This window comes from Colletotrichum paranaense (assembly GCF_030867605.1).
Source record: "Colletotrichum paranaense strain IMI 384185 chromosome Unknown Scaffold_6.1, whole genome shotgun sequence".
Taxonomy (NCBI): domain Eukaryota; kingdom Fungi; phylum Ascomycota; class Sordariomycetes; order Glomerellales; family Glomerellaceae; genus Colletotrichum; species Colletotrichum paranaense.
Window position 1 is genome coordinate 2,817,302 of NW_026848964.1, and position 20,119 is coordinate 2,837,420.

At 54.2% G+C, this 20,119-nt stretch overlaps 6 protein-coding genes across 6 annotated transcripts; 2 read left to right on the forward strand and 4 right to left on the reverse strand.

The window, feature by feature from the left end:
* Positions 1-463: 463 nt before the first annotated feature.
* Positions 464-2,095, forward strand: CPAR01_08597 (kelch repeat protein; the record flags this gene model as incomplete). The annotated part of the gene is made up of 4 exons (XM_060492865.1): positions 464-1,001; positions 1,057-1,156; positions 1,230-1,636; positions 1,695-2,095. The coding sequence occupies 4 exons, from the start codon at positions 464-466 to the stop codon at positions 2,093-2,095; spliced, it is 1,446 nt and encodes a 481-aa protein (XP_060349235.1).
* Positions 2,096-2,372: 277 nt separating this feature from the next.
* CPAR01_08598 (uncharacterized protein) lies at positions 2,373-3,495 on the reverse strand (the record flags this gene model as incomplete). The annotated part of the gene is made up of 2 exons (XM_060492866.1): positions 2,373-3,283; positions 3,411-3,495. 2 exons carry the CDS (start codon positions 3,493-3,495, stop codon positions 2,373-2,375), a joined length of 996 nt encoding a protein of 331 aa, XP_060349236.1.
* Positions 3,496-6,446: 2,951 nt separating this feature from the next.
* CPAR01_08599 (uncharacterized protein) lies at positions 6,447-8,590 on the reverse strand (the record flags this gene model as incomplete). Its single annotated transcript, XM_060492867.1, has 2 exons — positions 6,447-8,397; positions 8,460-8,590. 2 exons carry the CDS (start codon positions 8,588-8,590, stop codon positions 6,447-6,449), a joined length of 2,082 nt encoding a protein of 693 aa, XP_060349237.1.
* Positions 8,591-13,218: 4,628 nt separating this feature from the next.
* CPAR01_08600 (alkaline protease) lies at positions 13,219-14,702 on the reverse strand (the record flags this gene model as incomplete). Its single annotated transcript, XM_060492868.1, has 3 exons — positions 13,219-13,673; positions 13,793-13,898; positions 14,013-14,702. 3 exons carry the CDS (start codon positions 14,700-14,702, stop codon positions 13,219-13,221), a joined length of 1,251 nt encoding a protein of 416 aa, XP_060349238.1.
* Positions 14,703-14,910: 208 nt separating this feature from the next.
* CPAR01_08601 (uncharacterized protein) lies at positions 14,911-16,190 on the reverse strand (the record flags this gene model as incomplete). Its single annotated transcript, XM_060492869.1, has 4 exons — positions 14,911-15,108; positions 15,152-15,560; positions 15,609-15,635; positions 16,126-16,190. The coding sequence occupies 4 exons, from the start codon at positions 16,188-16,190 to the stop codon at positions 14,911-14,913; spliced, it is 699 nt and encodes a 232-aa protein (XP_060349239.1).
* CPAR01_08602 (uncharacterized protein) lies at positions 15,922-16,320 on the forward strand (the record flags this gene model as incomplete). Its single annotated transcript, XM_060492870.1, has 1 exon — positions 15,922-16,320. The coding sequence occupies one exon, from the start codon at positions 15,922-15,924 to the stop codon at positions 16,318-16,320; it is 399 nt and encodes a 132-aa protein (XP_060349240.1).
* Between the last annotated feature and the right edge of the window lie 3,799 nt (positions 16,321-20,119).

Consider the following 20,119-nt stretch of genomic DNA (forward strand, 5'->3'; position numbering starts at 1 on the left):
AGGCCAGGCCAGGTGTATGCGACCTTTCTCTACTTCTGCCTTACAAATGTCTCGTTCAGTGTTCTTGCTCGTCTCTTGGCTGGTGGTCTTGGTGCGGTGCTGGAGTCCCTTCGGAAGCTCAAGGCTAGTTGTACGCAATGACGCTCCGTCTTCGTCTGATTTTCTAAGGCGAGCCTATCATTCAGGTATGTCTTATCCATCCGCGAAGCTCTTCAAGCTTAAGCTTCTCTCTCTGACTTGAGTAGCCATTGTAATAGGTGACTATGTGTATATAGACGGCGGCGAGGTATCCCAACTATATCATGGCCAAAATGAGGCGCCCGCCGATCACCCATCATGGGCAAGTATGATTAAAGTCTTATTTGAATTTGAACGAGGACAAAACATTGACGTTGACTACTCTCCAGTTAACTCGACAATCTCTATCAGTCTCAAGCATTCATGGACCAACTCCAGCGTCACGATGAGATCCATTCCGAAGAATGGGCCCAAGCTCAATAAGCAGGCCCTTTGGCGCGTCCCATCCTCGAATGGGTTCTATGTTTGGGGTGGCACGAAGGCCTACTTCGACAGAGCCTCGCCAAACGAGCTGTGGCGATTCGAAGTGGACGGTAACGGCGGTGGAACATGGTCGCAGGTCATCCCCGCGAGCGTCGTCGCTTTCAAAAGTCTCGTCCGCACTACAGATGGTTCTTTTGCCCAGAGCAAGGACGTGGGATATTACTTTGGCGGTGCTGCCACCACCCGAAGTGATGCCTCAATAAATGACAAGGCGTTCGCCATTCCTGGACTAATATCATACAACATGACCTCCGGAGAGATAAGAAACACGTCCTCGACAGGATTTGGCCAATACGGGACATTAGTAAGGGGTTCCGCGCAATTCGTGCCGTTCGGGTCCGGCGGAATGCTGCTCTTCTTAGGCGGATCTCAGTCGCGGGTCTTCCTGTCGGATTGGGCGGAGATGGATTTCAACAAGATTACTCTGTATCATCCCAGCAGTCAGTAGGCTCTCTAAGCGGCGCATCTCTCGACAAGGTACTGACACCTACTCAGCTGACAGGTGGTATACTCAACAAACCACTGGCTCCAGACCGACAGGACGAGGAAACTTTTGTGTCGTAGGTGCTTCCAGTACCAATTACACGTACGATATGTAGGGGAAACCACTTCCATCATCTCGCTTAATTGTAGCCGGTAACGGAAACTAATGCCGGCACGTTACTCAGCTTTCTCTACGGCGGCATCAGCTCAAAGACAGACAGCACCAAGACAGACGGTGTCTATGGCGACGTCTACGTCCTTAGCTTGCCTGGTTTCGTCTTCTTCAAGGCAGCCGACTCGTCCGTCCCTCGGGCGGACCACGCCTGCGTCGTTGTGGCCGAAGGAGGCCGCCAAATGCTTTCCATTGGCGGGGTAGACGGGTCCCAAGGGTTTCCAAAGTTGCTGACAGACCCAGACCCCTGGGAACTCGGGCTGGGAATCTTCGACATGACGGAAATGCGTTGGTCGGACCGGTATGATTCTCAAGCACAGCCGTACGAGTCGCCGGATGTGGTGAAGCAGTGGTATGCCCAAGGGGGACTAGACTCCGTCGTTTGGGCAAATGAGGAGCTTAAGGCCTTGTTCCCTGAGCGTGAGTGAGCGTAGCATCGTGTGAACATTGTGTATGTGCAAAATACTGACCATGAAAGCCCCCGATAACTCGACTTCGGGCCCCTCAACTACTGGACAACCGAATGCTAGAGATCAGCCATCTAAGCCGACCATTGGTACCATCATAGGTGCCACCATTGGCGGTATTGCAGGCCTCGTCCTCGTAACCTGCCTCGCAGTGTTCTTCCTGAAAAGGAAGAAACGGCACCAGGCAGCACCACAGCAGGAGGCCGGCGGAGCACCTCCAGGATACGAGGAACCCCGAAGTAAGCAATTTGTATCCGAGGAACCGGTTGGGATCAATGCGCTTCACGAAGGACGTACCTACCACTTCAACCTCGTCGAGTTACCCGCAGAACAGGGTGCTGCGGAGCTCAGCTCCGCAAATGGTAGGTATGAATTCGGGCAGACAGTGGCGAGGCCTCCCTTCTCAGGGTAGCTGAGGAACACCAGCAAACGAAAGGTCCGGGTCGGTGGAAAGATCAACATCTCTCAGTCGCAAATATGGATAGTAGGGTCACATCATGTAGGAGCAGGGACGAGTAATGGTATAACAAACGAAAACTTTTTGAATTGAGAGTCCCTCCCTCTTCCTCTAGGAGGGGGACTCGATCATGGTATCACCAGGTTTTGTCTAATATTAAGAAAGTTCATCATCATGCGTATGTGTGTTGCGGGGTGTGGGGTGTTGTCGTCGTCGGTGGTAAGTCGTCAATCTAAGCCTTGCGCTTCTTGTTGGGGGTGGTCTCGGCGTCGCCCATCTCCTCATCCTCGTCCTCCTCGTCGTCGGACTCAAAGTCGGCATCGGACAGCTCGCCGGCCTCCTGAGCTTGGGCTATCATTGAGAGTAAGTCTCCGTCTCGTCCTTCTTCGGCAGCGACGGCACCGTCGCGGAGGAACTTACTAAAGTAATGGAGCGCCTCGGGCCACAGGTCGGTGGCGATGGCGACGGCGACGTCGTCGCCGTCGGGGAAGATCTCGAGCTCGAACTCGGTCTCGTCCTCGTCGCCCTCCTCCTCCTCCTCGGCGGTCTTCTTGCCGGCCTTGCGGTCCTCGAACTCCTTGACCTCCTTGGCGAGGGCGGCGGCGCTCTCCTCGGCGGAGATGCGCTTGCCGACGTAGCCGAAGAAGGAGAAGAAGGACACGCCGCCCATGGCGGTCTCCTCAACCTTCTTGCGGAGGGCCTCGGCCTCGGGGGTGAGCTTGCCGGGGGTGATGGGGCCCTGGTCCCAGACCTTCTTGGCGGCGGAGAGGAGGCCCTCGGTCAGGTCCTTGCCGGCCTTCCACTTGATGTCGACGGGCTCGGAGACGAGGCCGGTGTAGGTGGCGGAGTGGCGGTACCAAAAGGTCTTTTCGACGACGGCGTCCTCAAAGTAGTCGTTCTCGTTGAACTCGAAGCGGATGGTGAGGGAGCGGGGGTCGCCGCCGGAGCCGTTCTCGATCTCGGGGCGGGAGACGGAGATGGTCTTGAGGGAGGAGAGGAGCAGAGCGGCGTCGGAGGGCTGGATGTGCTCGTCGACCTCGGGGGGCGACTGCTCAAAGACGAGGGCCCAGAAGTTGGGGATCTTGGAGACGACGGCGGCGCGCTTCTCGTACAGAGGCTTGGAGAGCTCGTACTGCTTGCGGACTGGCGAGGGGTGTTAGTCGGGTGAGAAATAGAGGCGAGGTAAGGAAAAGAGATGGAAAGAAGACGATTCCTTCATCTCTTGTCCGTGGGGAATGTGAGGGCTTGTGCAAACAGAATCAAAACATACCAATCTCGTTCTCAACGAGCTCGAACTCGCGCTCGAGGTCAGCGAGCTGCTCGTAGGTGACACCAGTCTCAACCATTTCAGTCATTTTGGCGGTATTGTTTATCTGTGTGTGGAGGAGTAAGAGAATAGGTGATGAAGTGTGAGAAGCGAGTGAGTGAGTGAGGAGAGTCGAAGAAGGAGGGAAGAGAAATCTCAAGAAGGGTGCTATGAGATTTTTCAACTTTCTTTCGTGGCGGGGTAGTGATTACAAGAGGGAAAAAAAAAAGTTGGCGGGGTTGTAATTAGCCTGAGTCGCAAAGGATTTTGTTCAGAAGCAAAGCTCAGGCGGTGGAGGGGTGGGTTGGGCGGCACAAGGGGCAACGATGTCTTAGGTATTAAGTACCAAAGTGAGGTATTCAAGGCGTGAATCTGGGCTGCTTATCAAATTATTGGTACATGTACTATTACTCCTGTCTCGTATTGTTTGTTTGTTATTCTCCTATTGAATGGGTAGAAAAATCTGTTAAAAAAGGGACCCTGTGGTTCTGAATACGTGGGGGAAAGAGGAGCGAGGGGAGGGGTGAATGGGCCACAGCAGAGAGGCAACCGTAACGCCAGGAACAAACAGACAAGGGGAAAAGTAAATGAAGAAATTTTTCGAACAGGGCGCCTGCATCTCTCTCGTCACCTCGTCACCTCTCGTATGTGCTTGTGCTGTTTGGGTTTCTGTGACGCCAGCTCTCAAGGATAGAGGACGAAAACTGCAATCTTGACTGGCCATTGCACATTCGGGCGGCGGTGACTGATGTCATTGGATCGTGTCCCCACGTCCCTGTTGATCTCGAACTTTTTGGAAATCCCAGACGCACCCAATTGGCGCCAGACGGAGCATTTCCAGCGGGCCCATTGGACACTTGCGTTTGCATGGTGAATTTTTTTTGGTTTGCTGTAAGTCCATCTTGACTCCTTGCGATCCAAACTCAATTGGGAATGTCTCTAGAGTACACTATCGCCAAGAATACAACTCAAGCGTGCCCTGAACGTGCTTACCGCTAACCGAGCCACATGCTACCGTGGTGTCTCCCACTCGGCATTCTCAGATCATTGTGTTAAGCTCCCGCTCAATGCTGAAGACCGAAAAGCTAGACCCGATGGAAAGGATCCTCCTCCTTCTTCTTACCCAGTCCAAGACCACCGTGCCTGGACCCCTAGCGGGGTCTCGTCCGCAATAGGACCTCTCCGAGCAACGATCTTCCATGAAAGTTCACCTTCCTCATCAGCAAAATTTTTGAAGAAAAAAAAAAGATGAGAGAAGAAACAACAACAGCAACCCCCCCCCCCCCACTCACATGGCAATTTCTGAACTGGCTGCTTCTAGATCGCCATTTTTTCTTCACTTCTATCCACATTCTGTATTCGTGTCACCGCCCTACCCAGGCTAAGACGCGGCAATTGCCCGTGGGTATCCGCTAATCTGCTACCGTGACTGGGAAAACCGCTGTGAAGCCAAATGGTTAATTCATGCGTTCTTGTTTTCTCACCAGCTCTATTAGCCGCGCTATTCTATACTGCGCGCTCTTTTGCCTTCTGTTGCTTCTTCTTCTCTGTTCTCTTATGGAGTTATGACAAACAGCAACCCACTGGGGGCGGGTCGATCTCTCATTGCCCCTCGCTACCATCACATCTCGCCCCTCCTCGTCGGTTCCTCTATTCAAGCACAGTCACTGGAGAGCGAGAGAGAACCTCTTGCGCATTTGCTAACGTAGATGAGTTGTGATGAACTGGGATGGGATGGAAGCAGCGTTCAGTTCTACTCCCCATCTCCTTGGACCAGTCAAGCATTGCCATACACAAAAAAGCTGCATCGCCCAAAGAAAACTCCATCCAGCAGACGGAATGTCACCGTGAATCGAAAGCAAAAATTTGTCCCTCCCTTTCCCCTAATTCTCGCTGGCATCATCCCAGCAGCTCCCCCGTTGCTAGGAAACAGACGAACAGTAACATTGAATGGTCAAGCCGAACCCCCCCCCCCCCTCATCTCCCCAAAGAGAAATTCGAGATGGCCTGCCTCCACTATACCAAGTACTACTCTCGACTAGATTAACACGTGAGGACACTCCTCCCAGGGCTCTCCTCTTTCCTCAACTCGGCGTCGGGTAGAAACATTTCCGAAGAACATGTCAAGGTACTGTGGATTTCACTGAGAAGGCTTCGAAAAACGCAGCCATCATGCTCAATGTCAAATGCGGACCGCTTCTCCGCTCAGCCCCGGGACGTTCGCGGAAGAAAGTGGAACCAGCCGCCGGCCATCGATCCCCAAAAAGGATCCACACGAGACCGGGCCGGGCGGACAGAACTCAGATAGTATACCGGTACCTTACCGCTCGTCAACCTGTCAGCCGCGGGAGTCCGTGCTTGGGGTAGGTCCTAGGTATGCGTGGTCCGTGAATGACGGCAAGTGTCCTGTATAAGTCCATATGCCTTCGGACTCTGTCTGCCATCAGCTGATAGACATCACATCTCTACTTTAAGTTTGGTATGCATTCACTCGCAATGATAGCTTGAATCGATGTGGAAACCAGCCAAATGTATCTTTTCTCGTGCATGCCCTAGTGCCGCGTCATCATTGTCTTGATTAACCTACAGGTTGACTATTATTGCTTGCGCAGTCCAGGTTTTGATCTCTTTTATTTTTCGTTCTCTCACGCTCTCCCTCTTGTGTGATCACGACTCCTCTGAAATGCAGTGCTATCGCTCACTTCCTTGCTTGAAACCCACGGCCTTGCCGGCTTCGGTGCTCTTGTGTCCTTATGACAGTAACAACGCTTTGATACTCCCATAAATCATCAGATCATATGACTTTTTGTCGTAGTTGTGTAGTAAGGTGGCTGAGAAGAGATCCAGAAACGGCCCAATGACCACTCGTGTCTTGCACATTGCCGGGGGTATATCCAATACAAAAATCAAACGCAATTATGACCAATTCAATGTCTCCCATGAAATTCGCTCGCTCAAGCCCCATCATCCTCAAATGCTCTCCTTTTCTTGGGCAGTGGCCTACCACGTGATATGGGTAACACGGGACCGCATGTCTGGCATGCCGGTGATGATGCCACGAGTACCGACCTGGAGGTTGGCAAATCTGGCCCTCAGGTCAAAGTCCACCGCCCGAACCATGACGCGCTTCTCTTCGGGGACAGATCGCTTCGCTTTGATCAGTCCGGGAATCGCACTGTTCCTTCGATCATCCCAACGAGCATTGCCACCAGGTCCTAGCGGAATGCCCTCGCCAAAATCCACCGATCCGTGTCTTCCATTGGCGCCGGCTTGGGAGCCACGCGCATCGGGAGACGGTGAAGATAAAGGCTCTTCCTCCTCAATCGTGGCAACCCACTGTCCAATTCGCGCTGTGAGCTCACTGTCCCACATGCCTTCCCGCCGCGCGCTGCTTCTCAAAAGCTGGATGGCCTGTCGCCGGATGACGGAATGCCTACATTTGGTGGCCACCACAAACAAGGGCGGGACGATACCCAGGTCGGCACTGAAGCTCGGCTTGATGTGGAAAGTATTGTACTCGTGACCGCCAAAGATATCCGGGGTATGATTGTGGCGGTGAGTACACTGCGAAGGGTCGGGACACCTCTTGGCTGCCGCTCGTCTCTCTTCATCGCCCACCACTTCAGAAGCAAGGTCGACAATGGCCTTGAAATGGGGTTGGAAGACGTCAAACTGCGACTCGTTGTCGCTGTACGTCATAAGGAACAGAATCTGGCTCATGATCTGGAACATTTTCAGGACCGCGATGCCGGCCTTTTCTTGATGACTGACGCCGGGCGCTGTGCGCGATTCGAGGAGATACTCAAATGCTTCGGACCAAGCGTCAAGTTGTCCCTTGAAGCTCATGCCATACTGTTTCAACGATTTGGGGAGAATGCCCATCGGTCCGTTGGCGCCTGTTGATTTTTGATACGTGAACAAGGTTTCGGTAAAGCGAAGCATCTTCTCGAGAAGCTTGTCCCAAGCGATGCGAGCCTCCATCAAATTGAAGAATTGTTCCGGCATCGATGATGAGCTCATGGATGACGGTGAGCTGCCGGCGTCCGAAGGGGGAGACTGGGGGAGCTCGGGGTTTTGGGGCGTAAGCCGAATCACGTATGGCTCGGGGAAGTGGAAGGCCATGTCGTACGACTTGGCTTGGATGGCCAGCCTCGTGAACATTTTGACCAGTTCTTCCTCAACAGGCTCCTCGGAGAGGGGTACAAACGATTTTCTTCGCTCGGCCCGCAGCTTCTCCAGTAAGCTGAGGCCAGTCTGAATTTGTCGTATCGCTTGGCGATGGTCCCCGACGAACGAGTCGAAGCAAGCCAACAGTACACTTGCCATCAACAGAGTCCGATGCGACTTCTGGTCACGGTGGAGCTGGACGAGTGCGTTGATGGCCTCCGAGTACTGTTTGACTGCCACTTCCCAATGTCGATATGCGTCATCCATGGGGTTCATCACGTCGGATGGTGAGCCTGGCGGGGACTCGCAGGACTGTTCTAGGGTCTTATACAGAGCCCCAAGAGCGACCACTGCGTGGCGGATGGCGGGCTCAGCATGACATTCCTGTAGGACTGTCTGCGTCCAGAAGACGGAATCGAAATAACCAGATAATTCGTTTGCGGTATGAGTGCGGAACAACTGGAAATAGAGACCTTCTTGAGGTGACAGCTGTAAGTTGCCCGCTGGGCGGTACATGGTGATGGCTGAAGGAGCGTCATTCGGGGTTTGCGGAGGAGTCAGTCGGCGCTGAATCTTCTGAACTCGTCTGGGAGGTAATTCGATGGGGGCTCGCGCGGGAGCGGCGTTGATTGGAGCGGCGGCCAGGAGAGGCTTTGGAGCAATGGCGAGAACCTCGTGAGGTCTCGCGCTGCGGCTCGGAGGTGGATATCCGGTGCAAATCTTCTTGGAGCGTACACACTGCGAGCAGGAGGGTCGTCTTTCGTCGCACTTGATGCGCCGTTGTCTACGGTGAGCATGTTAGGCTCTTGCCCACGAACACAAGTACAGCAGGGGTGCGTCACGTACTTGCAGTTGTTGCATCCTGTCTTAACTTTCGGTTTACTGGTTCTGGCCCTCTTGGGCTTTGCTTGGGAGTCTTCGGAGGCGGGACTGGTCGATGTGACCGAGTTCGCGTCGGCGCCGTTGTAGGACGACATCGTCGCTGTGTAGAGTTGAGGTGGAATCTATGGCCGAGGCTTTGTCGCATATGCATTCATCGCCTTGGACTCTTTGTCGCGCACGAAGATGTCTGTCTGACCCTTGATCCCAACAAAAGTGTTGCTGAAGACGGCGAAGTTGAGAAGCTGAACCACCACAAAAAAAAAGTGTCTGGCCGGAATGCAGGGGATTCGGGAGCTCTTTAGGGTAGAAGGGGGGACCGGGGCGCGGAGATAGTAACTAAGGCAAGCTAAGGGTCGGCGCGATGACGGGTGGTCTGTGAACTCGGCGGTTAGACAGGGTAAGCCTAGTGTAGAATCGACCAGGACGGGGAACGGGTCCGGCGGAGGGGCGATCTGCTGAGGGACGGGGTATATCCCTCGGTTCGAGCTCTAGGCTCTCGCACTTACATGACTAAAGGAGTTGTAAAAAGGCGCCAAGAAGAAAGGAGTCCAGGCTGAAGGGGGGCAGGCTTCAGTACTTTGTAGGAGTAGGTAGGTAGAGGAGGGTGAGGTGGGAAAAGCAAAGATAAGGTGAGAAGATTCAGGAGGAGAGGCACAACGGTTGTTGCTTAGACCTCTCTTTGAATGTCGATCAAAAGCAAAGAAGGGCAATGACGAGTAGTTGTGTCTTGACTGGGGTGATATAATAGTTTGCTTTCTCGGCTTGCTGATCAGATGTGCAATGACAGGGTGTTTGGGCAGCTCTCAGCAGCCTTCACAGCGGGAAGGAGTTTGGGGGCCGCGAGTCACGGGTGACGGAGGATAGAGTAATATAGGGCTGGCGGATGGCGTGTGGGCGCGGACCTGGGCATCCGTAGCTAGTGTTGTGACGCTACAAGCCACTGGATGTGAATGGAGCAACAGATCAGTAGCTTGGACCACAGGGACCAGGGGAGAGGGGGATCCGAGTAGGGGAGACCGAGATCCACGGTGGGAGGGGGGAGGGACCTGGAGAGGGCCTGGAGGGATAGGTAGACTACTCCGTAGAGGGTGAGAGGAAGAGGAAAAGCCAAGCAATGAGACAAGTCGCGATGTGGAGGCCTGTGAAGCTAGAGGTGGCTTGCAACGAACAGTAGACGCAGACCCGGACCGGGATCTTGTTCGATGGTGGTGTGGTGTCGAGCCGTGGTGATGGGCAGAGAGGAGACGCTGACAGTCTTTTAGGTAGGCACTGGTGGAGGGATACGTTGCTGCGTTATGCTGTACTGCATGCAGGACCTCCGACGTCGATTTGGCATGTACCGGAGGGAGGGAGGGAGGGCTGACGTGGGGAGACGGTTATCAGAATCCGGGTTGCTGAGGGCGAGCCAACAGTAGAAGTAGGTGAGAATCTGGCGATACTTGCGATATTGGAGAAGAAGATGATGGTGTAGGTAGGCTAGTGATGTCGATGTAGATGTCAGGCTTCGAGTCTGATGACGGACAGAACCAAAAGAAGCAGGGATGAATATCGAAGGTCGGCAAGATGGTCAGAGAAATGCCCAGTGAACACTCGGTTGGAGGAGAGCGAGGATCAGGTCCAGACCAGGCCTAGGCGAGTGGGCTGGGATGAGAAGAAAGCAATTGTGCAGCAGATGCAGCAGAGAGATCAGGAAGACCCAGGTGCCGAAGAACAATCAGTTGAGACCAAAGCAAATGGAAGCGACCAAAAGCCAGACTTGGCCAAGAGCAGAAGCAGAAGAAGGGAGGATGAGGAGAAGTCTGGGCTCTGGGCTCTGGGCTTTGGGGGGCTCTTTACTGGGGGGGAAGAGGAAGGCGAGAGATGAACGAATGAGGTTGGGCTAACGGGGCTGGGAGTGGGGGATCGGAGTTGGCTAGTCCCCTAGCTCAAGCTGCGGAAGAGAAAAGAAAAGGTATCCGCAGATGGTGGGGTGGTGGAGGAGAGAGGTGAGGGTTGAGAGAGAGGGTGGAGGAGGAAGAGGAAGAAGAAGTAGTAGCAGTAGTAGAAGAAGGAGGAGGAGAAAAAGAAGAAGAAGAAGAAGACGACGACGACGAAGAGAGGCTTGAGCCATCCACGGCATTGAAATCGTTACTGCTTTCCATCTCAATTGTCAATTGTGTGTATCCGTATGTAGTATTGGACAAAGTACTCGGTCAAGTAAGTAAGGTGTGCGAGCCAGAGAGACTTGGAGAGAAAGAGACAAGGGGGAGGGAGTACGAATACCAGCACGAAGCAAACATTCATTATACAAGAAACATTGAACCCCTCCAGGGCAGGCGAGACAAGGCGTCTGGTCTGGGTCGCCGCACCTGTTGCCTGTGTACGCTACCTTAGACTTGTATCGCGCGTTCTCCCAAACCAGAGTCAGTGAGGCTCGCCGTGATGAATCAGACGTTTCTGAATATCTGCTATCCGTACTTCGTTCTGAAGGCGAAAATGAAGTAGATGAGCAGAAGAGCAGAAGAGAGGGCAGGGCATTTACTCCTGGGTACTTGAGTGACAGGTAGGAAAGGTAATCTGACTGACAGTGCAGGAATTCTGTTTTACTGGACAGGAAATGCGCACAAGGAAAAGAACTCAACGTCTCACAAGCATGGCTCTTCTTGCCTGTCGTACTCCGTACACGGTATGAAATTAGGAATGCCTACGTTCTCGGTGCAACACGAGAGACCTTGCCTTCCTCTGTCCACCCTTTTGGCCCGTTGTGCGATCTCCTTCGCTCTCCTTCAGATCAAAGAGATGGGAAGAAAAAGAACAACTTTTGTGTATCCGAATACGTACCGCGGTACCTGTTGGCGTCGGCGAAGTACATGCAAGACAGGGGTCGAGTACCTGGCCCGTCCATGTTAGTCCCCGGCTCGTCGAGGAACTTGCCCCAATTGGTAATTGGGTCTTTCCGCTCTCGTCCTTGTACCCTGCCTTTGTGTGCGATGGTCTGAAGAAACGTTCGAGGTACCCTGCAATGAGCGCCAGAGTCTCGATTTTGAGCCCTTTCAACGAAGCGAAACGAAAAGTGGGAGCGGAGATGGATAAGCAACGATGGTAATCTGATAAATGGATAGAAATGGGTGAGTAGTCGGCAGATGTTCATAAGAGATACTCGCTCATAGGGCAAGGAGAAGCGAGGAAATAGTCAAAGTGAACAATGTTGGTTGTATCCTCAATATGCTTGGGTACGGATACACCTGTCGACGTCTGTTCATCGCACAAGAGCAAGTACTGCGTAGGTACGCAGTAACCTCCTTCTCTCCAGATCTCCGTCTTCTCATCCCCACTCCTTCCCTCTTCCGACCTCTCTCGGATGTTGGACGTAACCTCCACGTCCTTCATTTCGTTCCTTATTCCCATGTTGCCATCTCATCCCAACCTCTCACCCTCTCCAAACACCGACGGGATTTATCATCACTACCATATCCCCCCCCCCCCCCCCCCCCCCCCCCCCTCGCCCCCCCCCCCCCTCTTCCCTTCCCCCCTTTTCCCCCCCCCCCCCCCCCCCCCCCCCCCCCCAAACCCCCGGGGTTTTTTTCCCACCCCCCCCCCCCCCCCCCCCCCCCGCCAGCTTTAGTCTCGGCGAAGCCTTCCACCATGCTTCCATACCCCTTGGATGATGACACCAACGACTTGTTAGTTCACCTGCATTACGGATACAAAGTTGTCGTTTCTTTGTGGCTGTGCTGTTTGTTTCGGTTCTGTTGGCCCCCCTGGTGGTGGGCGGCTAAGCCCTGCAGGCGAACAGGCAGGTCATCATCGCCAATTCGCAGATTTGCTCCCACCTACTGGGCCAGTCACCCTCCAGAATCCATAAACACAAGATTGAAAAGAGAGAACGGCGAGTGGAGCAGGGAGAGGACATGGATGACGGTGGGTTCCCCGCGACAACACGTGCTCACCTGTGGATTTGTTGGACAAGGCACCCCTTTCTCCCAGACCATTACGGCTACCTTACCTTGGCGTAGCTCGAAAGACCGCAGTTCTTGTTCCATTGCTCTACAGCCTACGGAGTACTACAGTCTAGAGACTACACTAGCCGGCCCGCCCACGTCTCGATGCAGTCACCATGCTTTTCCCCTTCCCCGGCCCAGCATCGAAAGCGGTTGGTGTGTTGTCGGCGCCCGCCGCTGCCAATAGAAACGGCGGCTCCGCTAGGCAAAGGGTTACTGGGCCCTGAGGGTTGCCGTTTCGGCATCTGCGACTACACCGAGGCCGGACCGGCGAGCTTACCAAGCGGGCTCTTAAAATACCCTGTGTTATGGAAGCAATCTGCTGGCTGAGGAGTGTATCCGGACAGAGTGATACCAATGACATTGCGTCTCAACCAGGCCCAGGCATCCAGAACCACTGGAAAGATATGCCAAAGACTTTCTACAAAGTGCTCGAAGGTTGAGGGAGTACGAACCCCCCATGTACCGCCAATTCAAGCAAACAAATACAAGTTCCAAGTTGAGAATTGCTCCGAAACAGACGCAAGACCGGGGGACCCGACTGTGAGAGCCAAGTGACACAGTCTCAGAGACTCTTCACCCAGGATGGATGATTGCTGCTGCTTCCATGTATCTCACATGTAAGTAATGCATGTGTCTGTATCAGGTCCGGCGACCCAACATTGGCAAAATACCTCCACGCCTGCGCCCCTTTCCTCTTTGGCCCTGCGAGTCCACAACACGCACTTACACGCCCCGGACCCTTAGGAGGAAACAGCACCGTTGAAAGCAAGCAGATTGGCAGTACCCTGAGGATCCCGAACCACACCTTCGACAGAAAGCTCCCTCACCCTCGCAAACACCTCATCCGGAGTAGACAAATCCTCCTCTTTGCCCCTCAGGTACGCAATCAGACCCGTTACGTGCGGGACAGCCTGCGAGGTACCCGAGTACACCGTCGTGCCGTTGTCGAGTCCGAGCGAGCGCACCTCAACGCCCGGCGCAAACACCTCGACCAGGCTGCCAAAGTTGGAAAAGGACGCCCGGGTCCGGTTCCAGTCCGCGGCCGCCACCGTGAAGGCGCGCGCCGCCCGCGCGGGCGAGCGCCGGCTGGCGTCCTGGTTCAGGTTTCCGGCCGACACGACGGTCGGGACACCCAGGTCGTAGGCTGCGTTGACCGCCTCGTCGAGGGCGGAGGCTGTTGTGCTTACTGGGAACCCTGCAGCAGGAAACCGAGGGAAGGTTGCGTGTTAGTCGAAACTCCAAGGGGGGGGGGAGTACCCATCTATGGCCGGCGGGCGCAATATTGGCTTGCGGTTGAATTTCGGGGGTTCTTACCGAGACTCATGCTGATGACGGACTTGGCGAGGCGACCGGGGGTGTCTGTGATGTTGTTGACGGCCCAGTTGTAGCCATCGAGGACCGTTGCGACGCTGCCGGTGCCCTGTCCCCGAAAGTTAGACTTGTTAGACTTGACAGGTAGATTTGATCACCAGTCACACTGTACGAGCGACATCCTCGGTGGTAGCAACCGAAGAAAGAGACAGAGGCGACTTACAAAACCAGCAAGGACTTTAACATCCACAACCGTCGCCTTCTTCGCGACCCCGTACGTCTGGGACCCAACCGTCCCAGCAACGTGCGTGCCGTGCCCGCCAAAGTCATCAAACTCTTCGTCAGGCTGCGAACTGTATCCCTTCACGGCGTGGCCCGCGAAGTCAGGGTGGTACACCTGCACGCCCGTGTCGACGATATACGCAAACGAGCCCTCGCCCGCATAGTCATCGTAGGTATAAGGTTGACCATCAGACGAGCTCGACAGTTGATGCAGTGACGATAAACTTGCCAAACCCCACGGCGCGGCATCCTGCGTGACGAGGGCGTCAATCTCCACGAGGCGATTCGGCTCGACAGAAGCCACGGCGCCCTCGACGTCGCCGCTAAGGATCTCGGCGAGCGTGGCCTCGTCAAAGGAGCCCGCGTAGGCGTTGAAGGCGCCGATGGAAAAGGTCTTGCTGATGCCGCCTGTGGGAGTGGTGTCGCGCCGGCGGCGGGTGTGCACGGAGGCGGCGCGGGAGAGGTGGGACTCGATTTGGGAGCGGGCGAGGCCCGGTTTCAGGGAGATAATGTACTCGCCCGGGATAATGCCGTCCGCGGCGACGAAGGCCGGGGCGGGAACCGGTGCGGGAGCGGCTAGGGCCCAGAGGCCTAGAGTTAGGAGGACTGCGGTTGCGCTGATGACGGGCATTGTTCACTGTCGAGCGATACTGGCAATTACATCGATATCTGCATGTTCTTCAATATTTCATCTACTACTTATACTTCAAAGTGAATGCAATCATGGCATTGATTCTACAGATTCCATCATCGTATACGCAGAAGAGCCAAGACGAGCGCCTGTGGGGTTATCTGACTTTGAGCTTCTCAAAACTGAAGGTCAAGACGGCGATGCAACATCACCAGTACCTCGTAGATGCGCGAGCAAGGCATGAGCAGGGCATATGAGGCGGGCATTTATCCCAATGAGGTATGTTGTAGCTGGGCTCGCCATGACCCGATGCAATTGCGATGCCCGGGTGAACGTTTTTGCTCTTCTCGTGGAGGATCTGGAAGCATTGGCATCGTCGACGGTCCAGCACTCTTGAGGTGAGGTTCTACAAGTTTATCACATTTGTAACACCCCGGATTGATACGGACCGGAATAGAAATCACTTCTGCCTGCTTTTCCCCGGAGGTGAACTCCGAGGATGAGAGAGAGAGAGAGAGAGACAAGACAATCACGGGAGCAGGAGGTAGTCTCTCTTGGCATGCAAGAGCGCGCTGCAGCTGCATGGTTCTGTCACCGTTCCTCGTATCGCCAACGGGCAGCAGCACCAGTCGAGCAGGAGCAGAAGCAGTAGCCCGAGCATTTGTCAGTTCAACTTGCAGGAAACAAGACCGGAGAAGCATGAGACGGCATGATGACCAGACGCACGCGGCCCGTCTCGACGGCGTTGTGTCACTGCCAGGCGAGCATGGCAGGAGCAGACGGTCTTGTCTCGCGGGAAGGGCTGTAGCCTGTAAGGTAGGCAAGCATGTAAGCCATTGCCCTTTGGTCACTGGTGATCTGTAATTTGTGGTGTCTGTACTTCAATACCTCGAGTGAGGTACATACAGGAGTACCCATGGTTGTACCTCAGCACTGACCAGATGTTCAGACCAAGGTATCGAAACGTTTTGTTGCCTTTCCCGGCGCTGTTCCCACGGATGGAAACACACACAATTCCACTAGAAACCTGACAACTTCCCCCACCTCACACTTTGCCCAATCCATTCATTTCTCGCCGAGTTTCTGGACAGACACGGCTTGCATCTTGTCTGGCAAACAAAAGCCCATGTCTCGGCTTGATTCACCGCTTCGGCCATGTCAGCTGCGCCACATGCAATGTCCATCCTACCGGCCCGCTTCCGCTGTCTGAGGGGCTTGGATGCATTCGTCTACAGGTCGTTGTCAGCAGCAAAGGAGGGGGGAAAACAAGGGACCATGGGGACCATGGGGGCCATCCCATTTCCAAAGGCGAGACAAACTCTCACCCACTCCTCGACCCTCCATCTCAGCCCTATGCGCCATAGACCTCGAAGCATGGCCCTGGGTGACTAGGAAAGCCTCCAATGGCCTTCTCTGGACTTACTGGCCCAAGGGCTTGATCAGGGCGGCCTCCTCTCGAGCCAGGAGCCCCCATGTATCCCACTGCATCTTGAGAATCTGCCTCAAGACTGCCTACATATCGCCTGCCTTAGCGCCGCTGCTCAGCCATCGTCCTTCAAAAAGCCACCCTCTGCTTCTTGAGAGACTGCAGAAGGAAGCCACACCGACCCACGATTGACGGCACCAATGTCTTCCCACAATGACGTTCGCTGCATCTACGCACCTTCTCTGCGTCTTCTTCAGCCCTACCAACCATGATCGCTTACCGTGTAAATGCGATCACGGGCTGACTAGAAGCCGTGGCCTACTCCACGCCCGTTTCTAGGTTCTCGCTTCTGCAGGGTAGTCACCGACTTCGACGAACATCAGCCACTCAACACATTCAGGTGTCTAGAGTCTGAGACGTGAGGGTCCGTCTGATCATCTCTCTTCCCCCTTGAGGAACAACCGATTGGTGTTCCGGCTTCCTCGTCGCCTGGCGGCGCCTCTCCGGAAGATTTCGCCCTTTGCTGTGGCATGGGGCGGGATGCCGATGTGTCAACTGCGACCACGGACCCGAATCCCACGGACTAGCAACCGGTTCCGGAGATATGGTTCGACCCAAAGCCCTCGACATTGGGAACTGAGACCTCTGCGAACCGGTGGTGTTCGGGAGTGAGACTCTCCCATGGCTGCGAAGGGCAGCCAGCCAGCGGGCCTCGGTAGTGATTTGGATGTCTTTGTGTTATTTCAAATCGACTACGAATGAAAGGCGTCGTATGCCAAGGACCCAAGAGAGCGGCTGATATGACGGTACTTTGCAAGTGGAATTTACGATAGCCAGCTCGACGCAGGAACATTGCAGAATCTCCCTATGATGATTTCAGCCAGATCGATTGGGAAGCGTTTTCCGCGGCAGCCTTTGGGGGCACCATTTCTGCCCGTCACCAAGCATCAATGTCTCTCGGACATGTCCGCTGGCGATTCCCATGACCGCGGGGTAGGGGACGTCTCGGTATGGGACCCCCATTCCCTTACACGTGCATCGTGGTTTTATGCACAACGACCCGCGGCTACTTTGATGGCACATTCGGTCTGTCAGGTACTAATCTACCATCGCGAGCTCCGATGCCAGAGGGTGGTTCAAGCACCATGGCATAATGCCTCGCGAGATGCCTTGTCCGACCTGCCTTCACTGCAAATTTCGGGCACCCGTTGGGCCAATCCTATCGGACAGGCCAATGCAGCTAAGCTGCATGTCAGAATGGAAGCGAGAACTTCGCTGGTACGGATTCCATCATGGCCCCAAAAGTTCCACTCGATGGCAGGCTGTGCTTACAGCCACCAGGGTCTGCCACGCTGGTGCTTGCAAGCTTGGTTCTACTGACCACTGAGCTGGCCGTGCAAACCTCCCTCGGGCCTTTTCCTGAGCCTCGGTGCGTTGGCTATGATTTCATACGACGGCACGATACCCAAGTATCTGGGTAGTCCGAAACAGTCTGACTGATAGGCGTGTCCATCGTGGAGTACCCCACGCGGTCGATCGCCTATACACACTGGCCGAAGCTGTCCAAATTCGGGCACCCGTATCTGTACATCACAAGCAGACAGTCAGAGACCTTAGGTTACCCGAACTTCGGCTTTGCCAGTATCGCCTACTCCTTGCCTCCCTCCGCCTTACGGGGCTGCCCTGAGAACAAATCAAAGATCCCTGGGAAGACTAGTTGAGGATCAGTCGCTCATGGAACCCACCCTGTCCCGGATGGCTCCAGGCCTCGGCACGCCGTTTCCGCTGCGTCATTCTTCTCGGACTCGCCTGAGATACGTCCCAGGCTTCCGGGTACGGGAGCTAAACGTTCTGATCTCCACACCGGTTACGGTGTCACTGGTGTCGCCTCCTAAGGGCCCGTGATGACCACGTTCGTCACACCGGCGCTCTCGGCCGCTGGCATCCGGCCGCCCTTGTACCGCTTCCTTCACACGACACAACATGAAAGACAAATCTTTCTTACTGTCCCAGGACCGATGGATATAAACGCTCTCACACTTGTGGCGCTCATTCATTGATTGCTAAACGAGATTTCCTTTGCTTTTTGCACGTACAAGAGGTCCGCATCACCTGTAAAATTAACATCCAGAACGAGCCCCTGGTCCGATTTGGTGGGCTACCGACGATCAGGTTCACTGACACGATCGAAACCATTATTTTCTTTTCGTAACGGAAATGATGCTGACATCTTGGTAGGCAGGAGGATAAGGTATGACAGATGGGTTAGGGACGTTGCTGTGCCGCATGACCGCAGAGCCGGGGCAGGGGTGATCATCTCGTTGCCTTCTTCCTACTTCTCGGGAGACACCCACCCGACTCTTCTTACGAGCATCGCTAGCAGTCGTACCTTGCTTTCATCACAATATGGGCAACTGAACCGCCACTATCGATATCACAATGCTAAGTTTATCATCCAAGGTGGCTTTTGGGGATACTCGAATCGAGGCAGGCCCAAGCTAGATCCAGCAGTTGATACCTTCTAGTCCACAACACCACGGAGATGGTGTGGATGCACTCGAGTCGTTCCGCCGACCTGACACACCCCTGAATGGCACGCCAGCGAGCTTGGCTGCAGCCATTCTGTGCCTTGGGTTAGTTGCCCCTTTTCAAACAATGCAAAGTGCGCCCCAGGGAAATGGAAAGCGGCGACTAAGAGATGGGCCATCTACCTATGATCATTGGCCCACTGGTTGAGACACTAGCTGGTCGGCATCTTTCAAATTTGAACTGGAGGGACCGGTTTGGCCATTCGACTGGTCCAATGTAGGTAAGAACCCTTGATCAATGGGACAAACACCATGCGATGGCGGCGGCGCGGAGCGGAAGCGCGGCGGGTGTTTCCCCTCAATCTCTACGGGTCCCCGGAAGATCTTGTAGTCTTTGCCGCTTCTATGCTTTTTCCAGTGGTAGAAGACTGCGAATTGTGTTTTGAGGAAAACACTTTTGGCGGCTTGCGGGCTTGTTTCCATCGGTCGTACTTCTTTCCGCGTGGTGTATACGGTGCAGCATGTTCTTTTATGCTAGGCTACGTGCGATGGCAAGATGCTAGCCGCAGCCTCGTCCCCCAGACTTCTCTTCCCGTCTCCCACGTCATGTTGGAATTGCTTTCATGTGCTCGTTTGGTTTTGGTAATTGTATGGCCAGCCACTTCGTCGTAGTATATACGATGACGAAGCCAGTGGGTAGAAGGAATAAGCGAAACCTTGGGTAATCACGTAACAATATTGACCTGAACCAGATGTTTTTGCCTATCGACTTACACCAAGATGTAGTATCTGACATTCTCTACAAAAGAAGACCTCTATCACCGCTGAAGACCAAACATTTGATATCGAAAGCCTATCCACGTCATCACAAAATTCACATTTCTACTCACCTGCCCACACCCTGTGTAGCGAATAAACACAGACTCGAGGTTCATGATGAGCTCCCCTCCCCCCTCCTCGTCATCATACAGGTGATAACTCGCCCTCAATGGCTGGTGACCTTCCATAGTCATACGAGTTCGTCCTTCTTACGGTCCCATGAATACATCATCTACGTTGATGCATTCGTTCTTTTATGACCCCGTAATATTGGGGCATTTTATCAAAAATAGAAGAAGAAGAACGAATTACACCCTGGCCGAAAGACATATATGGAGTATAGCAGGCTTTTTTCCTCTACTTGACGCAAGCCCCACGATATTCCAGAGCACTGGAGAGGGGGCCAGGCGTTTTTTTCTCGATGAGGATACAGAACACCGATTTCCCCCCTTTTCAGGAAACTTTCTTCTCTCTTTGTGCTATAGTCCTTTCTGCCTACCAGGAAATGTCCCGTATCACGAAGTAACTTGTATTTCACTTCAAGCGTGGTTCCGGGGGCTGTCCCTCGGGTAGGAAACAAACACACCATGGCGAGCGATGTGTGAAATTCTCTTTGGTATCCCTGTAGAGACCTCGAACCTCTA